The sequence below is a fragment of the Martes martes genome, assembly GCF_963455335.1.
Source record: "Martes martes genome assembly, chromosome: 14".
Classification (NCBI taxonomy): domain Eukaryota; kingdom Metazoa; phylum Chordata; class Mammalia; order Carnivora; family Mustelidae; genus Martes; species Martes martes.
The window spans coordinates 4,346,338-4,373,751 of record NC_137902.1 but is presented as its reverse complement, the minus strand read 5'-3'; the positions used below and the strand labels follow the sequence as shown (position 1 = coordinate 4,373,751).

Genomic DNA, 27,414 nt, shown 5'->3' with positions numbered 1-27,414 from the left:
GGCGAGGAGATGAGCCGGTGTACCGCAGTGAGGTTTTGGTTAGAACTGAACCCTAAAGGGTTTTTTAATTAACCAGTACGTCCCATTCCCCAGGCATGTGGCTAATTGAAATTTTTCTCTATGCAAGGTTCATAATTACTACGGAATCTGGAGTACTGGCAGAACGGCTTAATCATAGAAAAATCCCATTATTTTACGTTTTCTTGTATTTTGCTGCCACAAGGACACACTCGTGACTCACACCTTCACATAAAGAGCCTCTCCTCAGGGCTGCGCTTCCTCAACTCCCCTGCCCCTTCTGCTGCTGCCCAAGATCCCCCACCCTCCAGCCCGGCTCAGCCACCACCCGCCCCGCGGAGCCTGCCCCAGCGTCCTCCCCCCAGCCCCCCCGTGTGACCCCCGACAACGCTCTTCGGAACGTGATCGTGGCAGCCGGGTGGGCAAGGGCAACATCTGGGGACCCAGAGAAGCGCCTAGACTGAGGCATTCATCCAGCAGACATTTATTACGAGCACCTGGCTCCACACCACATACAACGGTGTCAGAGTGGACAGACGGGGACGCTGTAGGGGACAGCTCCCCTCCCTGGTCTTCCAACCCCACTTCGACCTGGTTGGACAGGGCGCCGGAGGGACGGCGTGCTGTCTTCTCATCCAGGGAACACGAGAGGAACAGGACAGTGGAACGTGGAGGTGGAGATGCCCGGCACGTGGCTGTCTGGGTCTGAGACCGAAGGGGCCGTGGCTCGCGTGGACGGCACAGGAATCACGGCCCTTCTTTTGGAAGAGGGTTTTGGTCATTTCCTGAACAAGGGGACGTGCTGGGAAGGCAGGTGGCCAGCAGGGGTAGTCCGAGAAAGCACTGGTAGGCGCAGATTCGGGAGAGCTCAGAAAACATAAAAGGAAAATGCAAGAAGCTAGGAGAGCTATGGCCGTTCAGAGCTGAGGGGCACCCTGGCCCACGGCCCTGGGACTCAGCCCCGGGTGCCTTCTCGGGTGTGAGCAGTCCCAGGTCGGACAGAGATGCTTGAAGCGGAAAAGGTAAGATGCCAGTGACCCCTACACCCTGCAGCTGGGGCCACCAGCCTCCTCCAGGCCCCACGTGTGTTCCCTTCCATGGCAAGAACCCTGAGAATGGGGCTGTCCCATACAGGGGACCAACAGCCCTTGTGAGTGGACCCAGTGTGTCCCTCCCCCACCGCCCGGTAAAAAAAAAAATAGCCGAGGAGTTTGTTCATCGGCCCATTCATTTGCATTTCCTGAGTGCCTGCCCAGGGCTGGGGACTAGGGACAGAAGCCCCTGCTTTCACATTCTGATGCGGGACATGGGCCAACAGAAAGCATTTGCGGAGCAGCGCGGCAAGTGCTGGCGTGTGGGGCCGACAAGGACGGGCGGGGGTGACAAACATCACAACTTCATTTCGCTGTATTATTCTGGGTCCCAACCCCCGCCCCCACCCGACCCCAAGCCGAGTTTGATATTTTTGTCACTTTATGAGACCAGCAGTCCTCTTCGTGACCTCCAGGTGGCCTTTATGAACGGACCACTCGGAAACAGAAAATTCTACGTTTTCTTTCCTTAAACACCCGAATAGCAATATTTACAAAATTCCCTTTCAAATTTACCCAAGTATTGTACTAGAATATATCACCGGACTGAACTTATTAGTTTTTTTTCCCTTTTCAACTTCTCAGCTAAATATGTTCATTGTCCCGACGACTTCTGGTTCTTAATTTCTTGATACACACATTATCATCATCCTGTTTGGGAAGAAAATAGAGCTCTTAAGTAATTGAAAAGAACAATTTTTCATAACCAACTCTGTGAAAACTCAAACCCTTACTAGGTGTGATGCAGGCTTTTAGTTTGAGGAAATTAATTTTAAGGCTGGAAATGAGTTTTGAGATGTGTCATGTGAAAGGTGCTTTGGTTCTTTAAAATGTTACTATTTGTTTTTTTTTTAATTTAAATAGGAAGCTTTGTAACTTACTTTTAAGTTAATACATAAGAAAAAAGAAAGAAAACTTCTACATAAATATATGCATTTTTTTCACTAATTAAAAAATACCACTCAAAAAAGTGAATTCAAATGTATAAACAGGACAGGACATTTTGGGTCTTCTAAAATAATCCGTGTGTGAAGTGGACAATCTGTCCATACTCGGTGGGTGTAGCCACCTGCTGGGCCTGTTCCAGAAGGAGCCTGGAGGAGGCTCACCCCTCTGGACAGTCAGGTAAAACGAGACCATCTGCTTTCTCAGAACCAGGGGGGCATCGGCTTCTACTTCAGCCCCTCCCCCAACCCAACAGCCCATCAGAGGCGGACCCCACCAGCGACTGCACCAACGATCTTCAACACCTGCTCTGTCCCTGCTCCCTCACAGGTTAAAAGGGGGTAGGGGAGCCCAAAGACACCCCAGACAGTGGCGTCACCCCCATTCCGGCACGCAGGAAACAGATCCCTTCTGCCTTCGCAGCCGACCCCAAACCAGATGTTGGAACAGAGCCGTGGCCCACAGCACTGGCCTCTCGGCTCGAAATGCGCGCTGAGAAATTTATACCACTAGGGAGCTGCAGAACCCCCTTCTTTTAAACTAAGAAAATCGAGTATTCCCCAGAAGAACCCCGACTGGATTTAATCTTGCTGTGGATTTATTCCGGTGGCAGACGGATTACGTGCTGCTCAAGGCGACAGGACATGAACAGGCCTGGCGTTCCACTTGCCGTGTAGACACTCGGCTTCCCTCCCTTCTAGCTTTTTCCACAGGAAATCCTGGGGAAGCCGGACAGGACCGCCTTTCTGCTTTAGGAAGTTTCGCTGAACTAACGGGGAGACTGAAGACCGCTATCTAGAATTTTCTTACTCGGTATGTTGTATGCAGCCAGAAAGTACTGACTACGTACGTTCCCTGCTCTTCCTGGATGGTGACTTCACAAGGTCAAGTTTCTACTGGAAGTAGAATTCCCAAGACAGAGACAGCTGAATACAGCTACGACAAAATACACGGTTTAGACTTACGCTTCCTACGCTAATATAACTAGGAGCCGACAATGTGTTATATTTTCTTTGCTTTGGCACATGGGGCAAAAATTAGATTGCAATACTCGTTGCTCATAAAAAAAAAGGAAAACAGTGAATTACTTGCCTTTTTAATATTTTCTGCACATCTCTTGGCATTCCGAGTTACCCTCTGCTGGGGTTCACTCTCCAAAGCCTTTCCTCGGGGAGGGACCGTGATTTTTCTAGATCTCAAACACATGGGGTCTGAAGGTTGCCTTACTTCTTCCTCCTGCTTCTTCTCCTGGACACCCAGTCTTTTCTCCCTTTGCTTCTCCTCGGCTACGTCCGGCGACGGCATCTTACTGGGTCTCGCAGACCTCAGACACATTCTGCTTTCCCGGGCTTTGCCCCGTGACGCCGCATGCTTGGCCCCGTCTTCTGGGCTTTGTAACGCTGTCTCTTGGGATGTCTTCAAGGGCTTGTCACTGCTTTTTGTTTTCGGCTTTTCTGCGGCTGTTACAACAGGCTCGGGGCTTTGCTCTTCTGCCTCGGTTTTATTTGGACGTCTAGAGCGCAGGGACCTTCCCTAAAAATGTCAAGACATCCGCAACGTGCCACTCATGAATAATGCAATTCTCATAATTCAGCATGGAGAGAGACACTCTCAAAGTGAGCTAAGAATCTGCCTGAAACGTTAACGGTTGTTTTCGAAGATGCCAGGAAGCACTTCGTCCCAGTGAGAAATCCTCTCCACTGGTAAACTGAGTAAGGAAGTCGGCCTCAGTTTCTATCACCGTATGTGAGTGTTGTGTATGTCAGATTGGATTAAAACAAGCACTGACAGCGCATTCTAGAAAAGTGCCCCTTTTTCAAGCTATAAACGATTTCCCAGTCCTTTACCAACCGTTGCTGGAGCAGGATGGGGGAATCGCAATTTCTGGAACCAAATTTACCAGCTTCGCTCCAAGCGGGAGTGTCCCTCCCCCGCCTCAGAAGCCTGACAGGTGGGCTGTTGTCAGGACGCAAATCCCTACGCAGATCGTCTGAGTCAAGACTGGGGCAGACACCACCCTAACCCAGGGCTCCTGCCTGTGGGGTCTGGAGTGACAACACGGGACTGAGCTGCCACCTTCTCTCGGCACCTCTCCCACCTCTGCAGAGGGGCATAACTCAGCCAGGTTCCGAGAAACTTGTCAAAATTCGCTGTGATAATTTTGACCACTTTTTCTCCCCAATTTCTCTATTCTCTCTGTATGTCCCCAAAGGATCCTTTACCTCGGTCTGCAGGTACTCAGTGTGGAATGCAGACCCCTTTGGGAAAAGATACTCATCTACATCTTCAAGGCGTGAACAGTTGATACCAGACATTAGCCCCACGAGCACCCGCCCAAGATGACACGTGCCCCAGCATCACCTGATGGCCCGAGGTCATGCCCGCCGCTTCTCCCGCCCGTGGCGTAGCCTCCCTGCTGCTCCTTGGCGGGTCTCCCGGGAGTCGCATCCGCTCTGCCACGACCCTCAGCCTCTTCTTCAGTGTCAGGGGCTCAGGTGGGTCACAGCCTTCGCGGGGAGCTGCCCTCCTCCTCTTCTGGGGCGGCTTCTCCTCCGCCGGGTCCTGGGCAGGGGTCGCGGAGCGCAGCCTCTTTGCTCCCGTTGAGACTTCCTTGGTTCCTCGTTCCCTCTTGGAGGGCGGGGAAGCGCCGCCTTCCCTCCCAGACCCGAGGGGCTCTCCGCGGCGCCCCGGGTCTTCCTCGGCTGCTGCCCGACGGGCCCTGAGGCTTCTCTGCAGGTTCACCGCTTTCCTCCCGCCCGGAGACTGCACGGGAGCCGCCTTACCGCCACCCCTGTCCTCTCCCGCTTCCTCGCTGTCATGGGGCACTGGGTACGGCTCCGGGGAACGGGCCAGGTCTTCCAAGGGTGGGGCCTTTTCCTTAGGCGCTCTTAGCCGACTTTTCCGGAGCAATCCGTTCTCTGCGGGGCTCAGGGTCTGCTTTGCGGTGTCACTCACGCATCTGACGTCTCCGTCGCTACCGGCGGGTTCTGGGCCGGAGCGGGCGCCTGCCCCCCGCCGTCGGGTGGACGTCCGCAGCGCTGACGGCTCTCGCCCCACGTCGGCCTGCTGGGGAAGGGTCTTGACTTGCCTCCTTCTACTTGGCTTGTGGACTGGATCGGCTAGTGGCGATTTGCTGGGGAGTGTGGCGGTTTTGTCGTCAGTCACTGGGTCCTGGGGGTGCTCCGTGAGGCCGGCCAGGTCTAAGGACGGGGCATTTCTCTTGGACGTTCTTGACATCCTCGACAGCCTCTTGCTTCGGGTTCCACTCTCGGCAGAGCGCACTTCCTGCCTCGCAGCCGGACCCAACAGTTCGACGTCTTCCTCAGGGCCTCCCGCTTCTCGGCCTGAGAGCGCCTTTGCCCCCCGCGTTCGGGTGGACTTCCTGGGAGCTGACGGCTCTGGCTTCATGTCCACTTTCCGGGGAGAGGTCTTGAGTCGCCTCCTTCTACTCATCGGCTTGTGGGCTGGGTCTGCTAGTGGCGACTTGCAGGGGGCTGTGGTTTTGTCGTCAGTCACTGGGTGCCGGGGGGGCTCTGGGCTTTGGAAGAGCTCCCTGAGGCCCGCCAGGTCTTCCAAGGACGGGGCATTTCTCTTGGGGGTTCTTGGCCGCCTCTTGCTTGCAGTGACATTTTCTGCAGCGGTCGTCTTCCGCGTTGGGGTTTCCTCGAAGGAGCGGATGCCTTCTTCACCCCCTCCCCGCTCTCCGTGCGTGCGCGTGGCTTCCGCTGGCGTTTGGATGGGCTCCCGGAGGGGTGCGAGCTCTCCCTCGGAGTCCGCCGTCCCCTGCGGCCTCTTCAGACACGTCTTCCTCTGGATTGCTGTGTTGACTGTCTCTGCCAGCGGAGATCTGCCCGGCGTCACTGTGCTTTTGACAAGAGCTGTTGGTGCCCGGGTGTGCTCCGGGGTTTGGAAGAGCTCTTCGAAACCAACCAGGTCTTCTAGGAACTGGGCCTTTGCCTCACCGGTTCTCCTCCACTTCTTGTTTCTGCCTACATTTTCTACGCGGTCGAGCTTCTTCCTTGGAGTTTCCTTAGACAACCTGATGTCTTCACCACCACCTCCCGGTTCTCCGTGGGAAGGAACGCTGTCCTCTGGCGCTCGGGTGGGCTTCCTGAGAGCTGAGGGCTCTTCGTCCACGTCCACTTTCTGGGGAGGGGTCCTGAGCCGACTCCTTTTACTCATTGGTGTGCTGACTGGATCTGCTAGTGGAGACTTGCCGGGGACTGTGGTGGTTCTGTCATCAGCCATTGGTTTAACTGTGTGGTTTGGTGTTTGGAAGAGCTCCCTGAGGCCGGCCAGGTCTTCTAAGGATGGGGCATTTCTCTTGGGGGTTCCTGGCCGACTCTTGCTTCCAGTGACATTTTCTGCAGGGGTCGTCTTCTGCTTCGGGGTTCTGTTAAACAACTTGATGTCTTCATCACCACCTCCTGGTTCTCCGTGCACAGGGATGTTTTCCCTTGGCGTTTGCGTGGACGTCCTAAGAGCTGAGGGCTCTTCGTCCAGGTCCACTTTCTGGGGAGGGGTCTTGAGCTGCCTCCTACTTGTTGGCTTGTGGACTGGATCTGCTAGTGGAGATTTGCCAGGGACTGTGGTGGTTCTGTCATCCGCCATTGGTTTTTCTGTGTGGTTTGGTGTTTGGAAGAGCTCTCTGAGGCCAGCCAGGTCTTCTAACGACGGGGCATTTCTCTTGGATGTTCCTGACCGCCTCTTCTTTCCAGTGACGTTTTCTGCAGGGGTCACCTTCTGCTTTGGGGTTTCCTTGAACAATCTGATGTCTTCATCACCACCTCCCGGTTCTCGCTGTGTGTGTGCGCTTTCCCCAGGTGTTTGGGTGGACTTCCTCAGATCTTTCTCTAGGTCTCCTTTCCGGGGAGGGGTCTCGAGCCGCCTCCTTTTACTTGTTGGTGTGTTGACTGGATCTGCTAGTGGAGATTTGCCGGGGACTGTGGTGGTCCTGTCATCAGCCATTGGTTTAACTGTGTGGTTTGGTGTTTGGAAGAGCTCCCTGAGGCCGGCCAGGTCTTCTAAGGACGGGGCATTTCTCTTGGGGGTTCCTGGCCGACTCTTGCTTCCAGTGACATTTTCTGCAGGGGTCGTCTTCTGCTTCGGGGTTCTGTTAAACAACTTGATGTCTTCATCACCACCTCCTGGTTCTCCGTGCACAGGGATGTTTTCCCTTGGCGTTTGCGTGGACGTCCTAAGAGCTGAGGGCTCTTCGTCCAGGTCCACTTTCTGGGGAGGGGTCTTGAGCAGCCTCCTACTTGTTGGCTTGTGGACTGGATCTGCTAGTGGAGATTTGCCAGGGACTGTGGTGGTTCTGTCATCCGCCATTGGTTTTTCTGTGTGGTTTGGTGTTTGGAAGAGCTCTCTGAGGCCAGCCAGGTCTTCTAACGACGGGGCATTTCTCTTGGATGTTCCTGACCGCCTCTTCTTTCCAGTGACATTTTCTGCAGGGGTCACCTTCTGCTTTGGGGTTTCCTTGAACAATCTGATGTCTTCATCACCACCTCCCGGTTCTCGCTGTGTGTGTGCGCTTTCCCCAGGTGTTTGGGTGGACTTCCTCAGATCTTTCTCTAGGTCTCCTTTCCGGGGAGGGGTCTTGAGCCGTCTCCTTTTACTTGTTGGTGTGTTGACTGGATCTGCTAGTGGAGATTTGCTGGGGACTGTGGTGGTCCTGTCATCAGCCATTGGTTTAACTGTGTGGTTTGGTGTTTGGAAGAGCTCCCTGAGGCCGGCCAGGTCTTCTAAGGATGGGGCATTTCTCTTGGGGGTTCCTGGCCGACTCTTGCTTCCAGTGACATTTTCTGCAGGGGTCGTCTTCTGCTTCGGGGTTCTGTTAAACAACTTGATGTCTTCATCACCACCTCCTGGTTCTCCGTGCACAGGGATGTTTTCCCTTGGCGTTTGCGTGGACGTCCTAAGAGCTGAGGGCTCTTCGTCCAGGTCCACTTTCTGGGGAGGGGTCTTGAGCTGCCTCCTACTTGTTGGCTTGTGGACTGGATCTGCTAGTGGAGATTTGCCAGGGACTGTGGTGGTTCTGTCATCCGCCATTGGTTTTTCTGTGTGGTTTGGTGTTTGGAAGAGCTCTCTGAGGCCAGCCAGGTCTTCTAACGACGGGGCATTTCTCTTGGATATTCCTGACCGCCTCTTCTTTCCAGTGATGTTTTCTGCAGGGGTCACCTTCTGCTTTGGGGTTTCCTTGAACAATCTGATGTCTTCATCACCACCTCCCGGTTCTCGCTGTGTGTGTGCGCTTTCCCCAGGTGTTTGGGTGGACTTCCTCAGATCTTTCTCTAGGTCTCCTTTCCGGGGAGGGGTCTCGAGCTGCCTCCTTTTACTTGTTGGTGTGTTGACTGGATCTGCTAGTGGAGATTTGCAGGGGACTTTGGTGGTTCTGTCATTAGTCATTGGTTTATCTGTGTGGTTTGGTGTTTGGAAGAGCTCTCTGAGGCCGGCCAGGTCTTCTAAGGACTGGACCATTTTCTTGGGGGTTCCTGACCGCCTCTTGTTTCCAGTGACATTTTCTGCAGAGCGCACTTCCTGCTTCGGGGTTCTGATAAACAATTTGATGTCTTCACCACCACCTTCTGGTTCTCCGTGGGAAGGAACGCTTTCCCCTGGCGCTCGGGTGGGCTTCCTGAGAGCTGAGGGCTCCTCCTCTAGGTCCACTTTCCGGGGAGGGGTCTTGAGCTGTCTTCTTCTACTTGTTGGTGTGTTGACTGGATCTGCTAGTGGAGATTTGCAGGGGAGTGTGGCGGTTCTGTCATCAGTCACTGGGTCCTGGGTGTGCTCTGGGGTTTGGAAGAGCTCTTGGAAGCCAACCAGGTCTTCTAAGGACTGGACCATTTTCTTGGGGGTTCTTGACCGCCTCTTGTTTCCAGTGACATTTTCTGCAGGGGTCATTTTCTGCTTCAGAGTTTCCTTGAGCAAGCAGATGTCTTCATCACCACCTCCCGGCTCTCCGTGCGAGGGCATGGCTTTCCTTGGCGCTCGGGTGGGCTTCCTGAGAGCTGAGGGCTCCTCCTCTAGGTCCACTTTCCGGGGAGGGGTCTCGAGCTGTCTTCTTCTACTTGTTGGTGTGTTGACTGGATCTGCTAGTGGAGATTTGCAGGGGACTTTGGTGGTTTTGCTGTCAGTCCTTGGTTTTTCTGTGTGGTTTGGTGTTTGGAAGAGCTCTCTGAGGCCAGCCAGGTCTTCTAACGACGGGGCATTTCTCTTGGGGGTTCTTGACCGCCTCTTGCTTCCAGCGACATTTTCTGCGGAGCGCACTTCCTGCTTCGGGGTTCTGTTAAACAACTTGATGTCTTCACCACCACCTCCTGGTTCTCCGTGGGAAGGAACGCTTTCCCCTGCTGCTCGGGTGGGCTTCCTGAGAGCTAAGGGCTCCTCCTCTAGGGGCACTTTCTGGGGAGGGGTCTTCAGCTCTATGTTCATCCTGGTTGGCACACCAACTAGTTCTGGTTTTGAAGATTTCTGGCACTTTCCTGCGGTTTCATTTCCCACGTCCACTGGTTCCTGGGCGTGAGTGGGGGCTTGGGGGAGATTTTGGATGCCCCCTTGGTCTTCCTTGGGTTCTGTGTCCCGCTGTCTCTTGACGGTGGTCAAGTTGGCTATTGGATCCCATCTTTGCTCTGAATATCTTCTCGATCTCCTCACAGCCACCATCTTTTCAGAACTATCTTCTGATTTGATAGCTTTCTCACATGTGTCCGAACAGCTCTCTCGTTCCTCAGTCGCTCCCTCTGGTTTCTGTCCTTGTTGTGGAGTTTTCCTCAGACGTCGCCCTGACGTGTTCTCAGCAGTGTCTGTGTTTGCTTCTTCGTCGCTGTACCCTGGGCCTGGCGTCTGTGTGTATCTGAGCTCCGTGGACCTTTGAAACCTGTTTGCGCTTGACGCCGCCTTCAGAGGCTCTGCCTCCGACCCTGGAGTCTTCTCGATGTTTGCGTTTACTCTAATAGCCGGTCTTCTGAGGGCAGGGCTGGCAGGACTGTGATCGGATGGCTCTTGCGGTTTACTCTGAGTCATGGGGAATACATTTTCTCCTACGGGAAACAAAAACAAACATAAGAAATAGATTCTCTTCCCCACATTGTGCCGATCTGGTATTTTATGTTTATCAGAACAATGTTATCTGGTGACCAACAGTAGGGTCGTACTGAGGTGATGATTCTACAGGGATCAGATATAAGAAAAAAAATCCTTTAGAAGGGTCTCCCGTAGGGGACCGCACCGCGTCTCGGGCACCGGAACATGGTCGTTCTTTTCCTCAAACATGAGAAGCAAACAGCTGTGTCACCTGACGCCATAACATGGTTTCCGTTCAGTGGGCTTGGGGTCCATACCGCCCAGGAAACACCTGCTTCTCAGCGGGGCAGGCACCGTTAAGGTGAGCTGTTCCCTCTCCCACAGGCGGTGGGTGCCCAGTATACCCAGTACTCAAGTGAGAGTGCAACATGGGCTCATTTCTCCCACCAGGGGCTCACAGTGCCCCACGGACCACCGAGAACAGCAGCAGCGATAATCACACAATGAGCACATTCTCTTTCCCTTTCGTTATTTACACTTATTTTGAGTTTGAGAAATTGACGTAACTATGACGAGAGGTCATTCTACTTCTGTGCTGCTTAACCTCTTTAAATTAAAAGAAGGCAGAAGCTGGGGTGCCTGGGGGCGTCTGCCTTCAGCTCAGGTTATGATCCCAGGGTCCTGGGATGAAGCCCCGCATCGGGCTCCCTGTTTGGCAGGAAGCCTGCTTCTTCCTCTCCCACTCCCCTGGCTTGTGTTCCCTCTCTTGCTGTCTCTCCCTCTGTCAAATAAATAAATAAATAAAAATGTTAAAAAAAAAAAAAGGCAGAAGTGCACACAGGTAGTTTATAATCGTTATACTACTGTATTAAAATTATTAATGCAATTATCAATTATAATTATTAAAAATTATTATTAAAATTATTCCTTTTTATGCCACTCGCTAAATACCAACATTAGTTCAATTGCTAATAGGAATTTCCCCTGAACATGATAGAATGGAGAAGCTACAAATGGTATTTTTTTGGGGAGTATCTATTGTAGAGAAGTAATGTAGCATCTGTTGTAAACCAAAAAAAAACCAAAAAAACCCCCAAATCTTTAATTCCTACTGAAAACATCAAAGTGCAAGGAAAAAAAAACAAAAAGCAGTAACCAACCAAAATTTGCTGAAGTGCACAGCGGAGGTTTTTCTCCTGAATTAGGTACTTGAAACTCCTTTCTGACGAGGTCCTCTGAATTTGAAAAAGCCTTGGGACATAGGCTCATTGTTTGTGGCTTCTCTTTGGCCGGAGTCTTGAACATTTCAGTTAACCCTGTGATGTGAGAATATTGGAAAAGCGATGAGCATATCGTTCCCCATGCCATCAGCCACGCCGGCCCTCAGACCCACCAGAGGAAGTGACAGAACGCGAACAGGGAATCCCTCCTCAGAATTCTTGGGAGACGGGCTCATGCATTAATAATGAACTCATTGTGTTGAGGAAGAGCGATGAGATGTTGGAATCGTATCTCTTCTTTGTCTTTCCTCTTGGTGAGAAAATCTAACGAAGGCAGTTGACAGCTCAGTCTTGGACGGTTGCCCTGATCCCGAGCACCGGCCTGGAGACAGAGCCCGGTTCCCCGTGCCTCCTGTCCCGACATCTGGAAACCTAGCGTCCTCATGCTGCCTTGAAAAATCCTAACTTATGTAGACCTGGGTTTTACGTACAAATAAAATGTCCCCAACTTTTAAAAAATGATGTCCATTGGGCTGTCCACAAACAGTATTTTCAAGTGATAATATCACTATATTTTCATTTTAACACCAAAACGTAGCACTGACATAATAGAAGAAAAGGAACATACAGTTCTTCAGATGGAAGATTTATCTTTCTGAAACACTCACTCGCATTTCCTCTTTTCTCACTCCGCCATCAATGGGTGGAAATGCTCTATCTGGTATGTTTGCAAATTGTGTTTGGGGAGCCTGTTCTCAGGGCCCCCAGATCAGCCAGTTCACTTAAAAATCTCAGCCCTCAGCCCCAGTTCTGGCCTTCCGTAAAATACCCCGGAGCCAGGCTTGTGCACAGATTGGTGTTTTGTCATGAAAGTCACTCACACCAAAGGGTGGAAGTTGTTTGACTTTCTAGGACAGTGTGTGGAAGGAAGCCTGGGGAGATCCGCTGTCCTGGGTACTGAGCATATAAATTTCTATTAATTAGATCCTTAAAAATATTTTTGAGAATTGATCTTCAAGGCCCCATGACACAGATATTAGTTACACTCGTATGTAATTTATAAGGACACACGTATGTGTGTACGTCTGCATATCGGGGGCATATATTCGAAACTTTTTCTCATTGAGCATGTTATCAAAACCAGCAACTGTTCTGCATTACTGTGGTTTGTTTTTTCAAAAGCTACATGCATTGATGCAACTATGACCGCAATCACAGTGTCTCTTATTTGGGTTCTACAGAGGAGTACAATGATTCCATCTTAAAATGTGCCCAGAAAGAAAAACAAGAACCCTGTAATGGGCGGTGGAATCAAGTGTCACCTCCCTCCAAAAATGTGCAAGGCAGAAACCAGTGGTCAAACCGTGTGGCATGAAATCCCAACCCCTGGACTCTTGCCTTGGTTCTAGCCTAGGACAACCACAAGGAAGTCCCGTCCCACTTCTGCTGCTTAAGGGAAACCTTTCCACAGGACTTTGTTTCAAGACACAGTTAAGCTTCACGCAAGGGAAGGAAAATATGAAGCAGAGAAACATAGCTCAAACCAGTGGCTCTAACTTTGGGGTGATGGATTAGTAGAGACGCAGGGAAGGGGCAATTTTAGGGGCAAGCCTGCTCTCTTCAGCACAAAGCAGCTTCCGGTTCTCCACACCCATGCTGCAGCCCGAGGCAACGGTGTGCATTGCCCACGCCCACCTACCCCCTGCAGGACACATGAGCCTCTTTATTATTGGGGACCCCTTCTTGTTCTCCAAATCCAGCCTTCTCTTGCGCCCATCACCACCCCAGGAGGTCGACTAGAATGTTTATCCTCCCCAAACCCACTCACAGTAGATACAACTGTAGCACCCCATCCGCATCCTCCCACGGAGGGAGAATTTACCTGAAAGATCTTCATTAAAGTCCATTTTCTTGTTGAATACAAGGTTGTTGAGCATTCTGTAGGGCCGAGCGGGCACGTGTACCTTCTCAATGTGAGCTTTCCCTATTATTATGGTACAAGGAGAGTTGGCATGGCCTGTGCTGAATTGACTGCGAACATCGCTAACAGGCTTCTGGAAAAAAAGATAACAAGACGAGCAAAATGTCAAAGCGTCAACGCACACACCGCGGAACCGGACCGCAGAGCGTGAGGGGAAAGGGCGCCCCCTACCTTTGGAGTGGTCGCTCTCTTGTGCCGTTTGCTGGGCTGCCTCTGGGGGCCGTGTTTAACCACTTTAGCTTGTGTTTGTTTGGCTCCGAGTTTTACCACGTCTGCCCACGATTTTGCCACTGTCAGAAGGAGAGGTGTTGAAACATTTCCAAACTCGTGTTCCTGAGGAAACGGCCCTGAGGCCCTTCTCCGCCAACCCCGCACTCACCGATCAAATCGGCTTCGGAAGCGCCGCTCCTTCTTCTGGAATAGATCCTCTGCAAGATCTCGTGCTGGCTCCGATCGACGGAAGCTCTCTTCGAAGGCAAGGTGCCGCTCTTCCTGCCTCCCCTCCTGGGAGTGTCTGTGGGATGAGGAGATGCGCTGCCCCTGGAGACCGAGGACACCTTGCACGACCGACGGCGGGTGTCACCTGCCGCCGGAGAAGTTCTCGTCGGATTCCGAGCCGGAGATCCCTTCCGCTGGTCTTGGGCGCTCACTTCCAAACGGGTTTCTGAAGAACCTTCTTTTCTTGATGGTTGAGGGTATTCCTGACGAGATTTCAATGTTCATAAGAAACCTTACCACAGATATAACATCTCTGTAGGGAACGTGAGAACTCGACTCAAATAAGAATTTTAGTTGTTTAAATCTTGAAGCACCAAAGCGTTTCATCCACTGTCAGGGGCCCGGTAGAAATGGGAGTCTGTCCCCCTCATTTTAGAAAAAATAAAAGGGGAATAAAACAACAGCTAAGTCTTAGTTGGGGTGTTACGGGTAGAAAGGCAAAAGGAACCTCCCAGGGTGAGCGTGCTCTGACCTGAACTGGAGAAAAGCACCATCCGTAGGTGTCTAATCTCCTTCGGTCTACACGGAAGGAGGGCTGCTCATTTCTGGGGGCCAGTAGTAAATGGAAAAGGAGTCAGGCATACCTTACGCTCCTTTTGGTATGAAAAAAATTAAAGACAGCCCAGGCCCTCTGACAGGGATGAGCCATGGGGCCCTACCTTTCTAGAGGCCTAAAATCAGGTAGGGTCATTGACTCAAAGTTCTATACAGTTGATGGTCAAAATCGTAGGTGTGTTGACCTCTAAGATTTCCCTTTTCACCTTATAATTGTAAAAAAAAAGCAAAAATGCCTTATGATTATGTCATGATGTCTCCAGATTCTTTGTAATTGCTAGTGTTGTTTTTTTTTTTTAAGATGTTATTTATTTATTTTGAGAGAGAGAGAGTCGGAGGGGAAGAGCAGAGGGAGAGACGGAATCTTCAGCAGACTCCCCAGCTGAGCGTGGAGCTGGACGCGGGGCTCGATCTCACGACCTTGAGCTCATGGCCTGAGTCGAAGGCAGACACAACCCATGGAGCCACCGGGGTGCCCCTGTAATTGCTAGTTTTCTGAACCCCCCGCGTGACACCCCATAAGCCTGGCTGGCAGGACAGCCCAGCAGAAGGCAACCCCCAGGGCTCGCCCCTGTTCAGCCGCCTTAGAGTCGTGTGTCGAAGCCCCGGGAAGGAGCTCAACTTTTGATTTTTTTATTTTCACTTTTTGATTAGAAAGAAAAAGGCCTTCATAGTAACTGTACTGGCGTGGGGAGTCTGGAAAGGATGTGTCATGGGCATGAGTGAGAAGACTGTCCGCCCAACATACCTTGATGATTTTCTTCAGGACAGCTGGAGTGTGGCTGACAAGAGACCTTCTCGGGGTCTCTCCTCTCTTGAGAGGTGTATTAGGAGGTAAGTTCTCATCAAATAACTCCGGCTTCAGACGACCACCGAAGGAGACCCGCCTTCTTTTCAGGGGCGTTCCCTCAATCTTATCTAAAGTAGGGAACACGAATGTGGAGAGGAATGAAAGATGCACACTTACGTAGACTCACTTCAGACTCCTGTTAAAGACAGGCCTCTGGTGAGGTTCACTGACACCCAACACCCCCTCACGCCGTCCCTTTGTCACTCTGAGGGCCTGGAGTGCTTCAAAAGCTCAGGAAAGATCCAGGGACAAACCAACAAGAGGTCAAGTACCAACAGGACAGGACAAAGACTTTCTACAAAAGGGTGAGAAATCCTGTATATTGATAAAGGGATCCGGACCGGTGGCGTCCACGCTGGAGCTGGGCAATGACAGAGATGGACGTTTCAACAGTGACCTGAGAAGGCTTTTTCGAAAGCCACGGATGGACTCGGGGCTCACCCAGATCGACCTAGTGAGAAGTCATGAACTTGACAACTTCTCCAGGTGATTCGAATCGGCAAATCCTGAGTCCCAACCCCACTGCACATCCTGGTGAACCAGCGCATGACAGAAATCCCTTGTTTGAGTGATACCTCTTCAGAGATCCCTGGGGACATCGTGACGGATGCGTACGGGTCACATTTCTGAGAGCCGCACACCTCGCCCAAGGGACCCTCTGCAGACGGAGCCCGACAGTAAGCTTGCTACTTCAGGACACGCTCAGAGCCCCGGGAAGTGCGGGAGGGTGCACAGGGGACGTGCCAAGCCTCCTCCAGAGGTCACAGCTGTGCCACTCGCTGTGTGACATGAGGCTATCAGTCCTATTTGCAAGAAGGAAATCACAGGAACGCCCGTTCCGGGGGCAGTCCTGCTGCCTGCTCAAAGGAGTAACAGTGTGAATGTGCGAAAAACACCTACGACTGCGCCTGACGCATAAACCCATGGGCAAAGTCCCCAGTTGTATAAAAAACAAAACACAAAACCCAAAACAGTAAAACTGCTAGTAAGAGACCTTGAGAAGAGTATGAATCCCGGAGAGACACCCTATATTTAAACATTTCCAAAGGGTTGAGTTCCCTGGATTTCACTTACGGAAGCAAACTCATAGGATACAACAGCTTACGGCTCAGAATTACAACTTTTGTGAAAAGCCATTACGCTTGGGCGCCTGGGTGGCTCAGTGGGTTAAGCAACTGCCTTCGGCTCAGGTCATGATCCTGGAGTCCGTCCGGGGATCGAGTCCCGCATCAGGCTCCCTGCTCAGTGGGGAGCCTCCTTCTCCCTCTGACCTCTCCCCTCCCATGCTCTCTCTCTCTCTCAAATAAATAAAATAAAATAAACCTTTAAAAAAAAAAAAAGGCAAGCCATTACGCTTATTGGGTTTATCTTCCTTCCTGTTTTCTCAGAGGTGCACCAGGAGACTCCCAACATGGTGTTGGACCCCCTTAAGGTCCCGGCGGTGTTCCTCGCTGAGAACCTGCACTCCGCCCAGAGCCCCTGGTTACGACTGTCCAGGACATGAGGACGCGTCTGTCAGAGCAGATGGTGCATATGGCTGTCACATGAGTAGACCGCCGTGCCTCAAGGACCCTCCCCTACACCAGGGCCATCGCTACCGAGGGAAGGAAAGACTCGAGACTTCCTACCTAGATACAAAGAAGGTGTGAGCCTGTGGGGGAAATGAACGCACAGGTAGTAAACTTACTAATGGAGTCACCAGAGCTGCTGCTATCAACTGAACTACGGCCCGGGAACCCAGAGCTCGAAGGCCCGGCGGTGGCGCCCGCTCTCTCAGGCTGGTGCACGGAAATGCTCTGAATCTTCCTTTCAACTTGAACGGGCAGTGGAGCTAAAACAGTGTGAGTCTGAGTTTCCGGTTCTGTGGCAAGAACGTCCACGCTGGTGGGAACACTCGCCCTCCTCTTGGAGAGGAGTTTTTCTGGTGTAGCTCCAAAATTATCAGCATTTTCAACTTTAGTGGGTGTTGGATTTCTGGTTAAGAACTTCCGAGGAGTGAATGTCTTGTTATCTGTCCCGAAGCTTTCCCTCTGAGCCGGATGCACGGGTTCACTTCTGCTGGGAACACGCAGGTCTTCACTCCGACGTTTTCGTGAGGAATTGTGCGGAGAGTGTTGGACCGGGGTCTTAGTTCTTGTCATCTCCTTAGGAGGGATGCTGGGACCCGTGGTCTCCTTGGGAGTCTGAAGGGCCTCCTCATCCTTTCTCCTGTCCTCTGTCTGGCTAATTCCTTGTTCTCCCAAAGCAGGGTCTGCCTTCACCGGGGTGAATTGACCTGACCTGGGTCTGGATTTAAGTGAGACCAGGACGTGTGTACCTTCTTGTAGTTCACCAGAACATTCGTTCTCTGATGCACGATGACTCCGTGACCCCGACTTTTTCCCACTCTGTGGAACATTTCCTTTTCCTGATTTCATGTCAAACTCTTCCTTCATTGACTCGTAAAGCTCCCTAAAGGGAGACTCATGGTTTTCACTATTCTCAGGACACCATGTAGAGGGGAAAGTCTTCAGTTCTCCATGACAGCTCACTAAGATAACGCCGGAATCTTCCTTAAAATCCCCGGCTGTAGGATCCATTGCATTTCTGAAGTTCTCTCCAGGAAGTTCTGAGGAACGGACAGCATTAAGGGATTTTCTAGCAGCGAGATCTTGGGGACCATCCAAGACGGCTGCTTTGCCATTCTTCACGTGTACCAGAGGACTTCCGGAAACATTTTCTTCACAGAGTTTTGAACGGGCATTGGAATCTTGAACTTTCCCATCTTGGCAATGAGTTATGAAATGAGAAACAGAAAGTTCAAGATTTTCTCAGTGATTAACACTGTGCAGTATTCAAATTTTACAACCTTTTCAAACGGTCTTGCAATCTAGTTTTTCACTTAGCTCACAAACTACTTAATGCCAAAATGCGTCACAGAAGTTTTCTGATCCTCGAATCACGATGCAGACAAATAAATCACATCGGGCTTCTGTAACCAGTACGAGGGGTCAATATGAGGGGTCACCGGCTATTATCTACTTGATGAAACTGACACCCGTGTTCAGTTTACACTTGGATGCTCTAATAAGTATTGTGCCCCATACATCTCTGGAGGAAAAATTAACTCAGGTGCCTGCCTGTTGTGTTACGTAACACAACCTCCTAACTTGTGTGAACCTAGCTGTAGAACGCTGGTGTTCTCGTTACCTCTTCCTTGCCCTAACCCTACACAGAGGGCTGATCGTGCAGGATCCCAGAATAAAATCAAAAAACTACTCACCAGGGTCGGAAGAGAAGCTAGACCTTGAGACACGATGCAGAGATTCCTGTGAATTGGAAAAATAGAAACAGTGAGTTAGGTGCTTGTTCAAATACCCACAGTCGCGTTTGTGAAAATGTTCAGGCTCCGGATGTTCTCTCTTACCAAACTGTTCTTGCAGGAATTTTAGAGACTTTGAGAAAGGAGCCAAAGACACTAGGGGGCGAGGGCTCATAATACACGTATTTCTTAGCCGATTGTAAAAAAAATTATAATGATAGAATAAGAAACAAACTTGAAGCTCAAACTGTTCAAATGGAACCTCATTTGAGTTTTGCTAACTTCCTCAAACTTCTTTCTCATCACCCTATGAAAGAACCGAGGCTAAAATTAAACATCACCTATGCTCAGCGTCTGTGAACCTACCAAGGGCACAGAATTACTGACTTAATACTTAGGTTTGTCAGAAAGAGGCCGCAGGAGCTGCGGGTGAGCTGGGGCCCCGCTCGACCTGGGTGCTCGGGTCGGCAGGTGCACCCGAGCCCGGATGTTTAGGAGAAAGTGAAACCGGCACATCACAGGCATCGTGCCCTCTGAGCCTAGCAATCAGATCCGACACTCCTACCTGGCCCCCACGGCTGCCTTCACAATCTGTCAGAAGATTTTTAGGGGGCGAGGAACAACCACAGAATAACAAGGACGTAAGGTACAAAAGTTCAATGTTGCTTCAGAGGACGAAAGTATCTCATCTGAATTACGATGGGGATTAAAGTCACAAAGTATAACCAAAGGCAAATAATTTAACTTCTCCCTTCAATCAATTTCAGATTTCTTGGCGTCTGAAACATTGCTTCTCTAACGTGCCAAGTGGGGGATCAGTTTCTTATTTCCAACTTGAAGTTGGCCACGGAGCTTAGGACCAAACAATAAAAATGAATTAAAATTAAAATATATGTACAAAATATAAGCATATAAGCCCATTTTTGTACTATTACATTCCACAGACATAAAAGTCACTGTCAAACGGCTATAACACATTCTCAGTATTCAGTTTCAACACTGACTCTATCACCGTCCAGACAACAAGCAGTTGGTAGGCCTTTGAGACCACTTGTAACTCAAAGTCCAGCTTTTTGCTTGGTTCCCTAATACCTACCGGCAAAGTGGTTAGAGAACCTCGAAAGCGAGCTTCCCCCCCATAGCCAATGAGGGGCGAGATCACTACGAGGGTCATTTCTCTAGGAAGGAAGCAGCACGTAGCCGGGGCAGAGATCTGCAGTTGAAGGCTTCCTGCTAATTTCAGGCATAGTATCTGATGGGATTTTTTAAGCCAGTGAATTACAACCTGGTCACAGAAGACCAGCTTGGCCAGCTTCAGCAAGCTTCCTAAATCTCAGGAGATGGGCCCAGGACCGTATCCCGACAGAGCCGCGCTGTCTGGATGGGCACAGGTGATGAGATTCCCTGGCTCTGATGCAGCGCAGTGAAGCTCTCGGGCGGCAGGGCTGTCTCTCCATCCAAGTCAGGAAGCATCTCTGGGACTCACAGCTCGGATGTGATCATTTCAGATGCAGACGATGGAAGAACACAGTAACTGGGAGACAACACGAGCCACTGATCTAGGTCCGAGATTTTAACTCTATGTGATGGGCTGTCCTAGCCAAAGGTTTTAAGAAGATCACATCGTGAGACAGTCCAGGAACCTTCAGGCCAAAGTGCAGGACTGACTCAGTCCTCTCATTGTGAAGGAAAAAAAAAATCATAGTTGTAAGTTTTTTCAGTACGTTTAAGATCTCAGGTGTCTGTCCCTCTCATAACCGGCAAGTCACCCTCCCTTGTGAGACGCCACTCCTCTGCATGCATATAAATGATTTCATAGTATTGTGCAGAAGAACCAGAGCCCACGGTTGGAGCATCTCTGCCCCCCACAATCACCTGTTTGCGCTTTTGTCCCGGGAAATCCGTTGACTCGCTTTCATTCCGATGACTTTCATTTTCATACCTGAAATGCATAGGATGACAGACACACATTCAGACTCCAGCTCTGTGACTGATGGAAAACCTCCTCATCTCGTTCACGTCCAAGGAGCGAGGAACAAACTTGAGGTTTTATTCAAGAGATTCACTGTATTCGTGGAAATACAGGTGGAGTTAGAAAAGATTTTACACTAAAAACTTGGCCAGGTCACCTCAAATTTCTTTTGGAACAGTGTGGTCAGAGATGCGGACCCAGACAAGCTATGGGATTTCAACAATATCTGAGCCCCTCCTCTGTGAAAACCTGCACAGGAGAGCCGGTCGGATTCCCACGGGTTTATATCCACAATCATCGGAGGGCTTGGAAGGTCACCCGGGAAGCCGAGGCCTGAGTCATTTGGTGATGTCACCCCTACTGCAAGGTCACCACGGAGCCACCCTGTATAGGAACGCTGTGACCTCCTGTTTCCTGACTACCGTGTCCGCATCCGAACAAAGACGGGCACATTTTTAAAGATGGAGACAGATTTAACAATATGCACTGTCCTTCGACCAGACCCCGGACATAATTCACAGAACTGTGGGTATCCTGAACTTGGCCTCTGTAAAGTGGCCTGATCCAAAACAGGCGGGTGTCTGGACTTACTTCTCGTGGCCGCAGAGTTCATGGTCAAGTCCCTCTTCCTAAGTCCCCTTCCCCATTCTTGTGTTGGAGGTATTTAATTATCTCAATTAACCTCAAATCTGAATGGCATCTCATTTGGGGGAAGAAGTCTAGTTTTCATTCTACATCAAATGCTTCCTACCTAGAAGTCTGTTTCCTGGAAGGCAAATTCACAAGAAGCCCCGGGAAGAAGATGACCAACCGAACACATAGGAAATATCTGCTCAAGACGAATGGAGGCAGTAAGGAGGTCAGCGTGCCATCTGGCGGCATGATGACCAACGTGACCCAGTGTGCACTGCCTCCCAGGGACCTGAGGCACAATCAAAGGCACCTGCAGGATGAACGTGGAGGATGGCAGGGGACACGCGGAGCCAACAGCAACCAGGAGCGAGCTGGAGGGGGCATTCGCTAATGTCAACAAAAGAGACTTCAAGATAAAAACTGCTCCTGGGGATGAAGAACATTTTATAATGATGAAAGGATCCATCTACCCAGAAGATAAACCGATTGTAAAGAAAAGCGCACCTAAGAGCTGGTTGTAAGAGACAACCTGAGCCTTAGGGATTATGACAAGTTGAAAGCCAAGTGCCAGAAAATAGGATAGTACACAATTACTGATAAAAAAGCAGGAGGGAAGGTACAGAGTATCTCAGAAAGATAAGCCACAGAGCTTCACCCACTAGGACAGGATTCTAAGTTTCAACACTCTCAACGGAGAGACTGCAGAAACGGAAGAACTAAAAAAACAGAAAGAAAGAAAAATCCTCAATGTGTGATTTCAACCTATGGGAGCCACAGGACACATATTCTTTTCAAACATGCAGGAGAGATTAGTAAAAAATTAACCACATCCGGTAATAAAGCAAGCCCTCGACTCACTTCAAAACCTGGAAGTTTCCCAAACTTCTGTCCAGAATGAACGAATTATGTATATACCCGGGATTTATTTCAGTGAAATAGTCCAACAGCAAGAAAGAACAAACAGGACATCCGCGCTTGGCTCTCCCAAGCACGGAGCAGAAGTCAGCTACACGGACGTCCGTCACTGTTTCAAATTTAGAGTTTAATAAAGACAGACGAAACCAGACGGTTAGAGACGCATGCTTCCGTAGCACAACTCCGAAGACTTTGTTATCAGAAAAGCCACGAGGGTGGTTTACTTGGTGAGGGAAAGAAGCAGTGATTAGAAGACCTTTCCAGAAGAAGGTTCTGGAAATATTCTGTCTACAGCTTGAGTGGTGTGTTAGTTTGCTAGGACTGCCATCCAAAACGCCACACGCAGGTGGCCTTGACACAGAAACGTATTCTCTCTCACAGTTCTGAAGGCTGGAAGTCCGAGATCAAGGTGTCGGCGGGACTGTTCTCTCCCTGAGGCCTCTGTCCTGGGCTGGCCAGGGCCGTCCCTGCTACCTTCACGCTGCCGTCCCTCTGAGTACCTGCTGCCCTTCTTCTGTGTCCTCAGCTCGTCTTCTTACAAGGACACCAGTCAAATTGATTAGGACCCACACTAATGGCCTCTTTTTAACTCAATCACCTCTTTCAAGACCCTGTCTCCAATACAGTCATATTCTGGCTGGCTGGGGGTGAACACTTCAACATAAGGATACTGATGGGGCACAGTTCAGCCCCTAACAGGTGACAGTCACCCAGGGGCTCATGTCATGATAAGCTGAGCTGGACAACTTGTCTTGTGTCTTTTCCCCAGGACTGTCTTTTAACTTTAAAATGAAACAGAAACTGAAAAATGCATGCAGCTTCACCCCGCCTGCACCAAAAATAAAACCCCAGGAGGCCCTGGTCACCAGTCTTGGGCCCAGCTGCCCGTGCTCAGATCCTCAAAGGGGGTCACAGGAGCCCCACGTGTCATCCCCGCTATGCCCACGTGACTGCAGACTGAGAACCAGTGGGGAGAGCGGCCGCTCCAAACGCTCTGACGTCATCCGCGGCACAGAAAAGTCACAGACGTCTGCCGAGCATCAGCCCTGAGAGCGACTAGATTCATCTTTCACCCACCTGAAAGATCGATCGACAATAGTGATCACATCGCCATGCTTAAGGTGTACGGGCTCTGCAATGACAGACCCGTTCACTTGGGTCGGATTGGTGGAACTGAAATTAAACAGTATCGCCTACAGAGTAAAAGAAAGGGGAAACTAAGTAATTGATGACTGGGTAAAAAGTGCAATGAAAAGGGAAAAAACAAAACAAAACAACAGACTTCAAACACCCACTTACCTCCTGCCCACTGACTTCAATTTTGCAATGCTGCTTTGACACCACAGGGAGCTGGATTCGAATGTCACATTCAATACCCCTTTGAGGGAAGAAATTAAGAGTTTGAGGCTGCCGCAACCTTTTTTTTTTTTTTTTAAGAAATCCCATGAATGCTTCAAAATAAAAAAGCTTTGACCATATGTTTGCTCCAAAAATGAAACGACAGAAAGGGGTAATCAGTTGGGCGATGTGGTGACCTGTGCATTTGGCAAATAATTTTGACAAGTCTTGTGTAAGCGACTATTTTAAATCTTTAAGACTTTGGGTACTTGAAAACAATTACAATGGAAAATATTAGAATACAAAACTGGATTGCTTTTACTGAAATGGCTATGTTTATGATACCCAAATAAGGGAGGACTTCCCATCAGTTTGGAGAACTGTAACGATTTCTGATACTCTGTGCTTTTTTTCCATAAAGAAAGGTTTATGTGTGTTGCTTTGTAACGTTCTGTATGTTCAAAGTTTTCATCATCGCTCCAGGTGCTGTATTTTATGCTAACACCTGTCTCTTCACATACAAAAAGACAATCACATCAGCACCTCTATCACGGTGTTGTTCAAATGATGAATGAATTATACATTTCTGCCCTTTACCCGGCAAACTGTCAATACCATTGACTCATGAACTTTTCATTGCTTTAGAACAACGCTATATTAACGGACAGATTCACAAGACTATTATTAAAAATACGAATGAAACAACAAATACGCATTATTAGATTCAAGTTCACTTTCCACACAAAGAACATGAGCAGGAAGCGCCAGCAAGGGGAATTTCCAAACCCACATGCAAACTAATCCAAATGATCCTTAGTGACGTTCCCTTGGGTCTCCGGGGGTCCCTTTATGCTAAGTTTGAATGGTTATACACTCTCCTCTCTGTTCTCGATACACTGTTCTGGAGCTGGGACGATCTCTCTCTAGAATGCATATAAAAGTTACAGGGGTATAAAATAATTGCAGAGCTGGAAGTCGACTCCCGAGGGCTGACAGACTTGGTTTGTGTGAGCGTGAGCATGAGCGTGTGCTGAGTTTCTTGTCCCTGCCTAGCTGCACGGTGTTCTTAGCCTTCGTGGGAAAACGTGGTTTAGTGGTTTCAGTCGTGTGGCAAATAGGTTGTAAAGGACAGAGCAGTTTGTCAGTAGCTGTGGAGAGAGCAGTGTTAGCTCTGTGTGTCCCTACAGAGAAATGGGTCAGCCACAGAGGTCTGTCTAAACTGTCTGGTTGTCCCACCGAGTAACACTAACCGGGGCTCGGATACACAGTTGTTTTATGTCTCATGGTCTCCTAGCCTTGCCAGCCCGGGCACTTTTGGACAAAACTTTGTTCTTGTTTAAGGTTTTGTTCTCGGGTTTCTGTGTTTGTTTTTGTGGGTATTTGCCTCATTCCATCCGTGAGCTTTGCAGGCAGACAGATGTGACGCAGGACTTACGTTCTAAGGTGTTTCTGGTAGTGGGGCCATTGGTTGGCAGGAATAAGTCGTGCTTTTTCTTTAAAGGGGGACGGGGGTGGGAATCCACGAGACAAGCTAAAGTTAAGTTGTTGGAAGAATTTCTCGATTGGAAATTTAGGCTTTGAGTTTTGTTGCTCTAGTTCCTAGAATAACTTAGAGATGCTGCTCATTTGTCCAGGGACCACTCTGACTCCTGGGAGTCAGAGTAATTGCAGCAGAGGTCTCTGTATTCTGCAGCGGTCCTTTTTTAAGAAGTACTTTTCCCAAACAAAGCAATTAAAAAAAAAAAAGATTATCTCTTTCTACCTATGTCATATGACCACTTTTGAACGGGTTTTAATTGATAAAATCCCACATAAAAAGACATTTAATCACTACTGTAGAATCACCGGAATTACTGACATTTGACACCAAAATGTTTATTCTTTTTCCTTCGAAGAGAAAAGAAGCTATGGAAAGTGAACAGCTACTTTAAACTAAAGAGAATTTGATTTTTAGACAATAGAATATTGCAGCGAGAGAGAGAGAGAGAGAGAGAGAGACTATCTCATTAGAACTGAGAATCTGGGTGGCTGCAAACTGCCAACTAGAATCCCTATGTGTCAGTGGCTGCTAACCTCAGCACGGTTGCCATTCTTTCCAGTAGGGGCTGTTCTGTACATTGTAGGGTCCTTAGCACCCCTGACCTCTGTTCACTGATGCTGCTGGTTTGAACCTCTCACACCGTGACACAGAAAATTGTCTCCAGACCTTGCCAGATGTCTCCTTGCAGGGCAAATGAACCCTAGGCTGAGAACCACGGGCCACTCATGTTTCCACATTCAGCCCACACATCTGCTAGACAGAAAATGTCACTGATCACCTCTCTCTCACCAGACCCCCACCAGGCACCGCGTGTGTAATTATGAACGACACAGTCTCTGTGCCTGCCCAGCTTAGTAGTGGGAGTCACAGCCAAAGACTGATCATGCTGCATGGTGTTAGGAAAGACCAGAGCTGTGTTCACTGAGCATTTAAAAGGATATCTGAAAGCTGGAAAGGAGTCACTCATATAGGGCGACAGAGAGAACATTCCAGTCATAAGAGTTTAAAGTGGCCAAAAGCACCTTGATGAGCATGAGCTCGGAAGGTCTGAGGTGAGGCAGAACAGGGTGGGGATGGGGCGGGTAGGACAGGACAGGGTGTGGGTAGAAGATGGTCGGGGCCCCACCTCACGGGACTCCACAGAGAGGGTGACTTATCATTTTATAAGAAATCCCTTGTCACAAACCCGGAGGAGTGTGCCTGTCATACAGGGACCGTATTATTTACCACCAACACAGGCCAACAAAAAGAAGAAAGTTCTTAAAATACTAGCAGGACTTCTGTTTTTATTTTTCAAAAAAAACAACAAGTCAAATACAGAGCCTCCTTCCCTCCTTTGCTCAGTAGAGTCCCCTCCAGCCAAGGCACACCAGGTTTGGGGGGGTTTCAGCTGAACGTACTGGTCATCTAAAGAAGGCCTGCAGGGAATCAGGATTTGAGAATAATCTACATTTTCCTCCATCTAAGGATTTTATGAAGTCAATTTTAAAACATGTTTGATTAAAAACAATACTTAACTGTATAAACATTGTTTTCAAAATTCCATTTCCTAATAAACAGCCATGTTACATTGACAATAAGTAGGAAAGTCCCAGCAAATTCAGGGGGGAACCACTCCAAGCGCATTTCTGGTATGTTGCTCTATGATTAGGAAGTTAATGTCTCTTAAACTAAATTGTCCACCCCTGCGCGGGGCTCACCTTCCAAACAAGCAGGTGCTGAGGCTCAGTGGGAAGTGGGGGCCGTCCACCCCACTCCTTTTGATGGTCACAAGGCGTCCTGTAGGACCCATTTTCTAAACAAGACTTTGAGTATAATCCGGATAGGAAGGTCAGGCATCAAAAGGTTTGCTGAAGCAAACTCACTGCAGGAACATGCCCCTGAATAAAACGAAAACAAAACGCGGGGGTTGGGGGCTGGGGGGCGGTTACTCTAAAAACAAAGAGCTAGTCACTTGTAGGTGACCAAATGGGCTAGCCTGTACAATTCGCCATGCTCCTGCCACCCCGACCGACACCCTACTTGACCTCCTTGGGGGAGCCCCAGCCAGGCCCCGCGTTGCACCCCAGGGCGCCCCCCAACACCCAGTGCCCCCAAAGACCCGCGGCCAGGACGCTGTCCATCAAGGTCGAGGCTCCCGAGACCGCCTCCTAGAGCCCCGGCCGCGTTGCAGGCGCGGTTCCCGCAGAGCAGGGGGTCCCCACGGCCCGGGCCCCCAGCACACCGCCCGCGCGCGCCCGCCCGCGCCCGCCCGCCGAGGCGCCCCGACGCCCCGACGCCGGCTTACCCAGGGCCCGTCGCCCGCACCGCCACCAGCCGGCCCAGCGCTCCGCCAGACGCAGCCCGAGTCCTCACCAGGAAAAGCCAGAGGTTCGCCCACCTGCTCCGCCCGCCGCTGGCTCCAAGGACGGGGGCTGCCTGCGGCCACCTCCGCCGCAGTCCTCACTGCCCCCCCGCCGTCGCCTCGCCGGCGACCAGAGAGCCCAGCCCAGCCGCCTCCGGGAGGCGCCCGGCGTTAGCAGCCCCGCGCGT

General features: G+C 50.2%; 1 protein-coding gene across 1 annotated transcript; it reads right to left on the bottom strand.

The window, feature by feature from the left end:
• Positions 1-487: 487 nt before the first annotated feature.
• Positions 488-27,414, bottom strand: MKI67 (marker of proliferation Ki-67). Its single transcript, XM_080823431.1, has 14 exons — positions 27,170-27,414; positions 26,583-26,762; positions 23,304-23,382; positions 23,082-23,197; positions 20,360-20,426; positions 18,446-18,491; positions 15,082-15,251; positions 13,660-13,981; positions 13,452-13,570; positions 13,182-13,353; positions 11,240-11,395; positions 4,416-10,096; positions 3,147-3,587; positions 488-1,760 (listed from the first exon to the last, which is right to left on the bottom strand). The coding sequence occupies exons 2-14, from the start codon at positions 26,672-26,674 to the stop codon at positions 1,695-1,697; spliced, it is 7,527 nt and encodes a 2,508-aa protein (XP_080679557.1). The 5' UTR covers positions 26,675-26,762; positions 27,170-27,414; the 3' UTR covers positions 488-1,694.

Coding starts and splice junctions, on each gene's coding strand:
- MKI67 (XM_080823431.1), bottom strand. CDS start 26,674: ATGGGTCCTACAGGACGCCTTGTGACCATCAAAAGGAGTGGGGTGGAC. Junction 20,427..23,081: donor ATTGTCGATCGATCTTTCAG/GTGGGTGAAAGA, acceptor TATGCATTTCAG/GTATGAAAATGAAAGTCATC. Junction 13,982..15,081: donor TCCTGAAGAAAATCATCAAG/GTATGTTGGGCG, acceptor AAATCTCGTCAG/GAATACCCTCAACCATCAAG.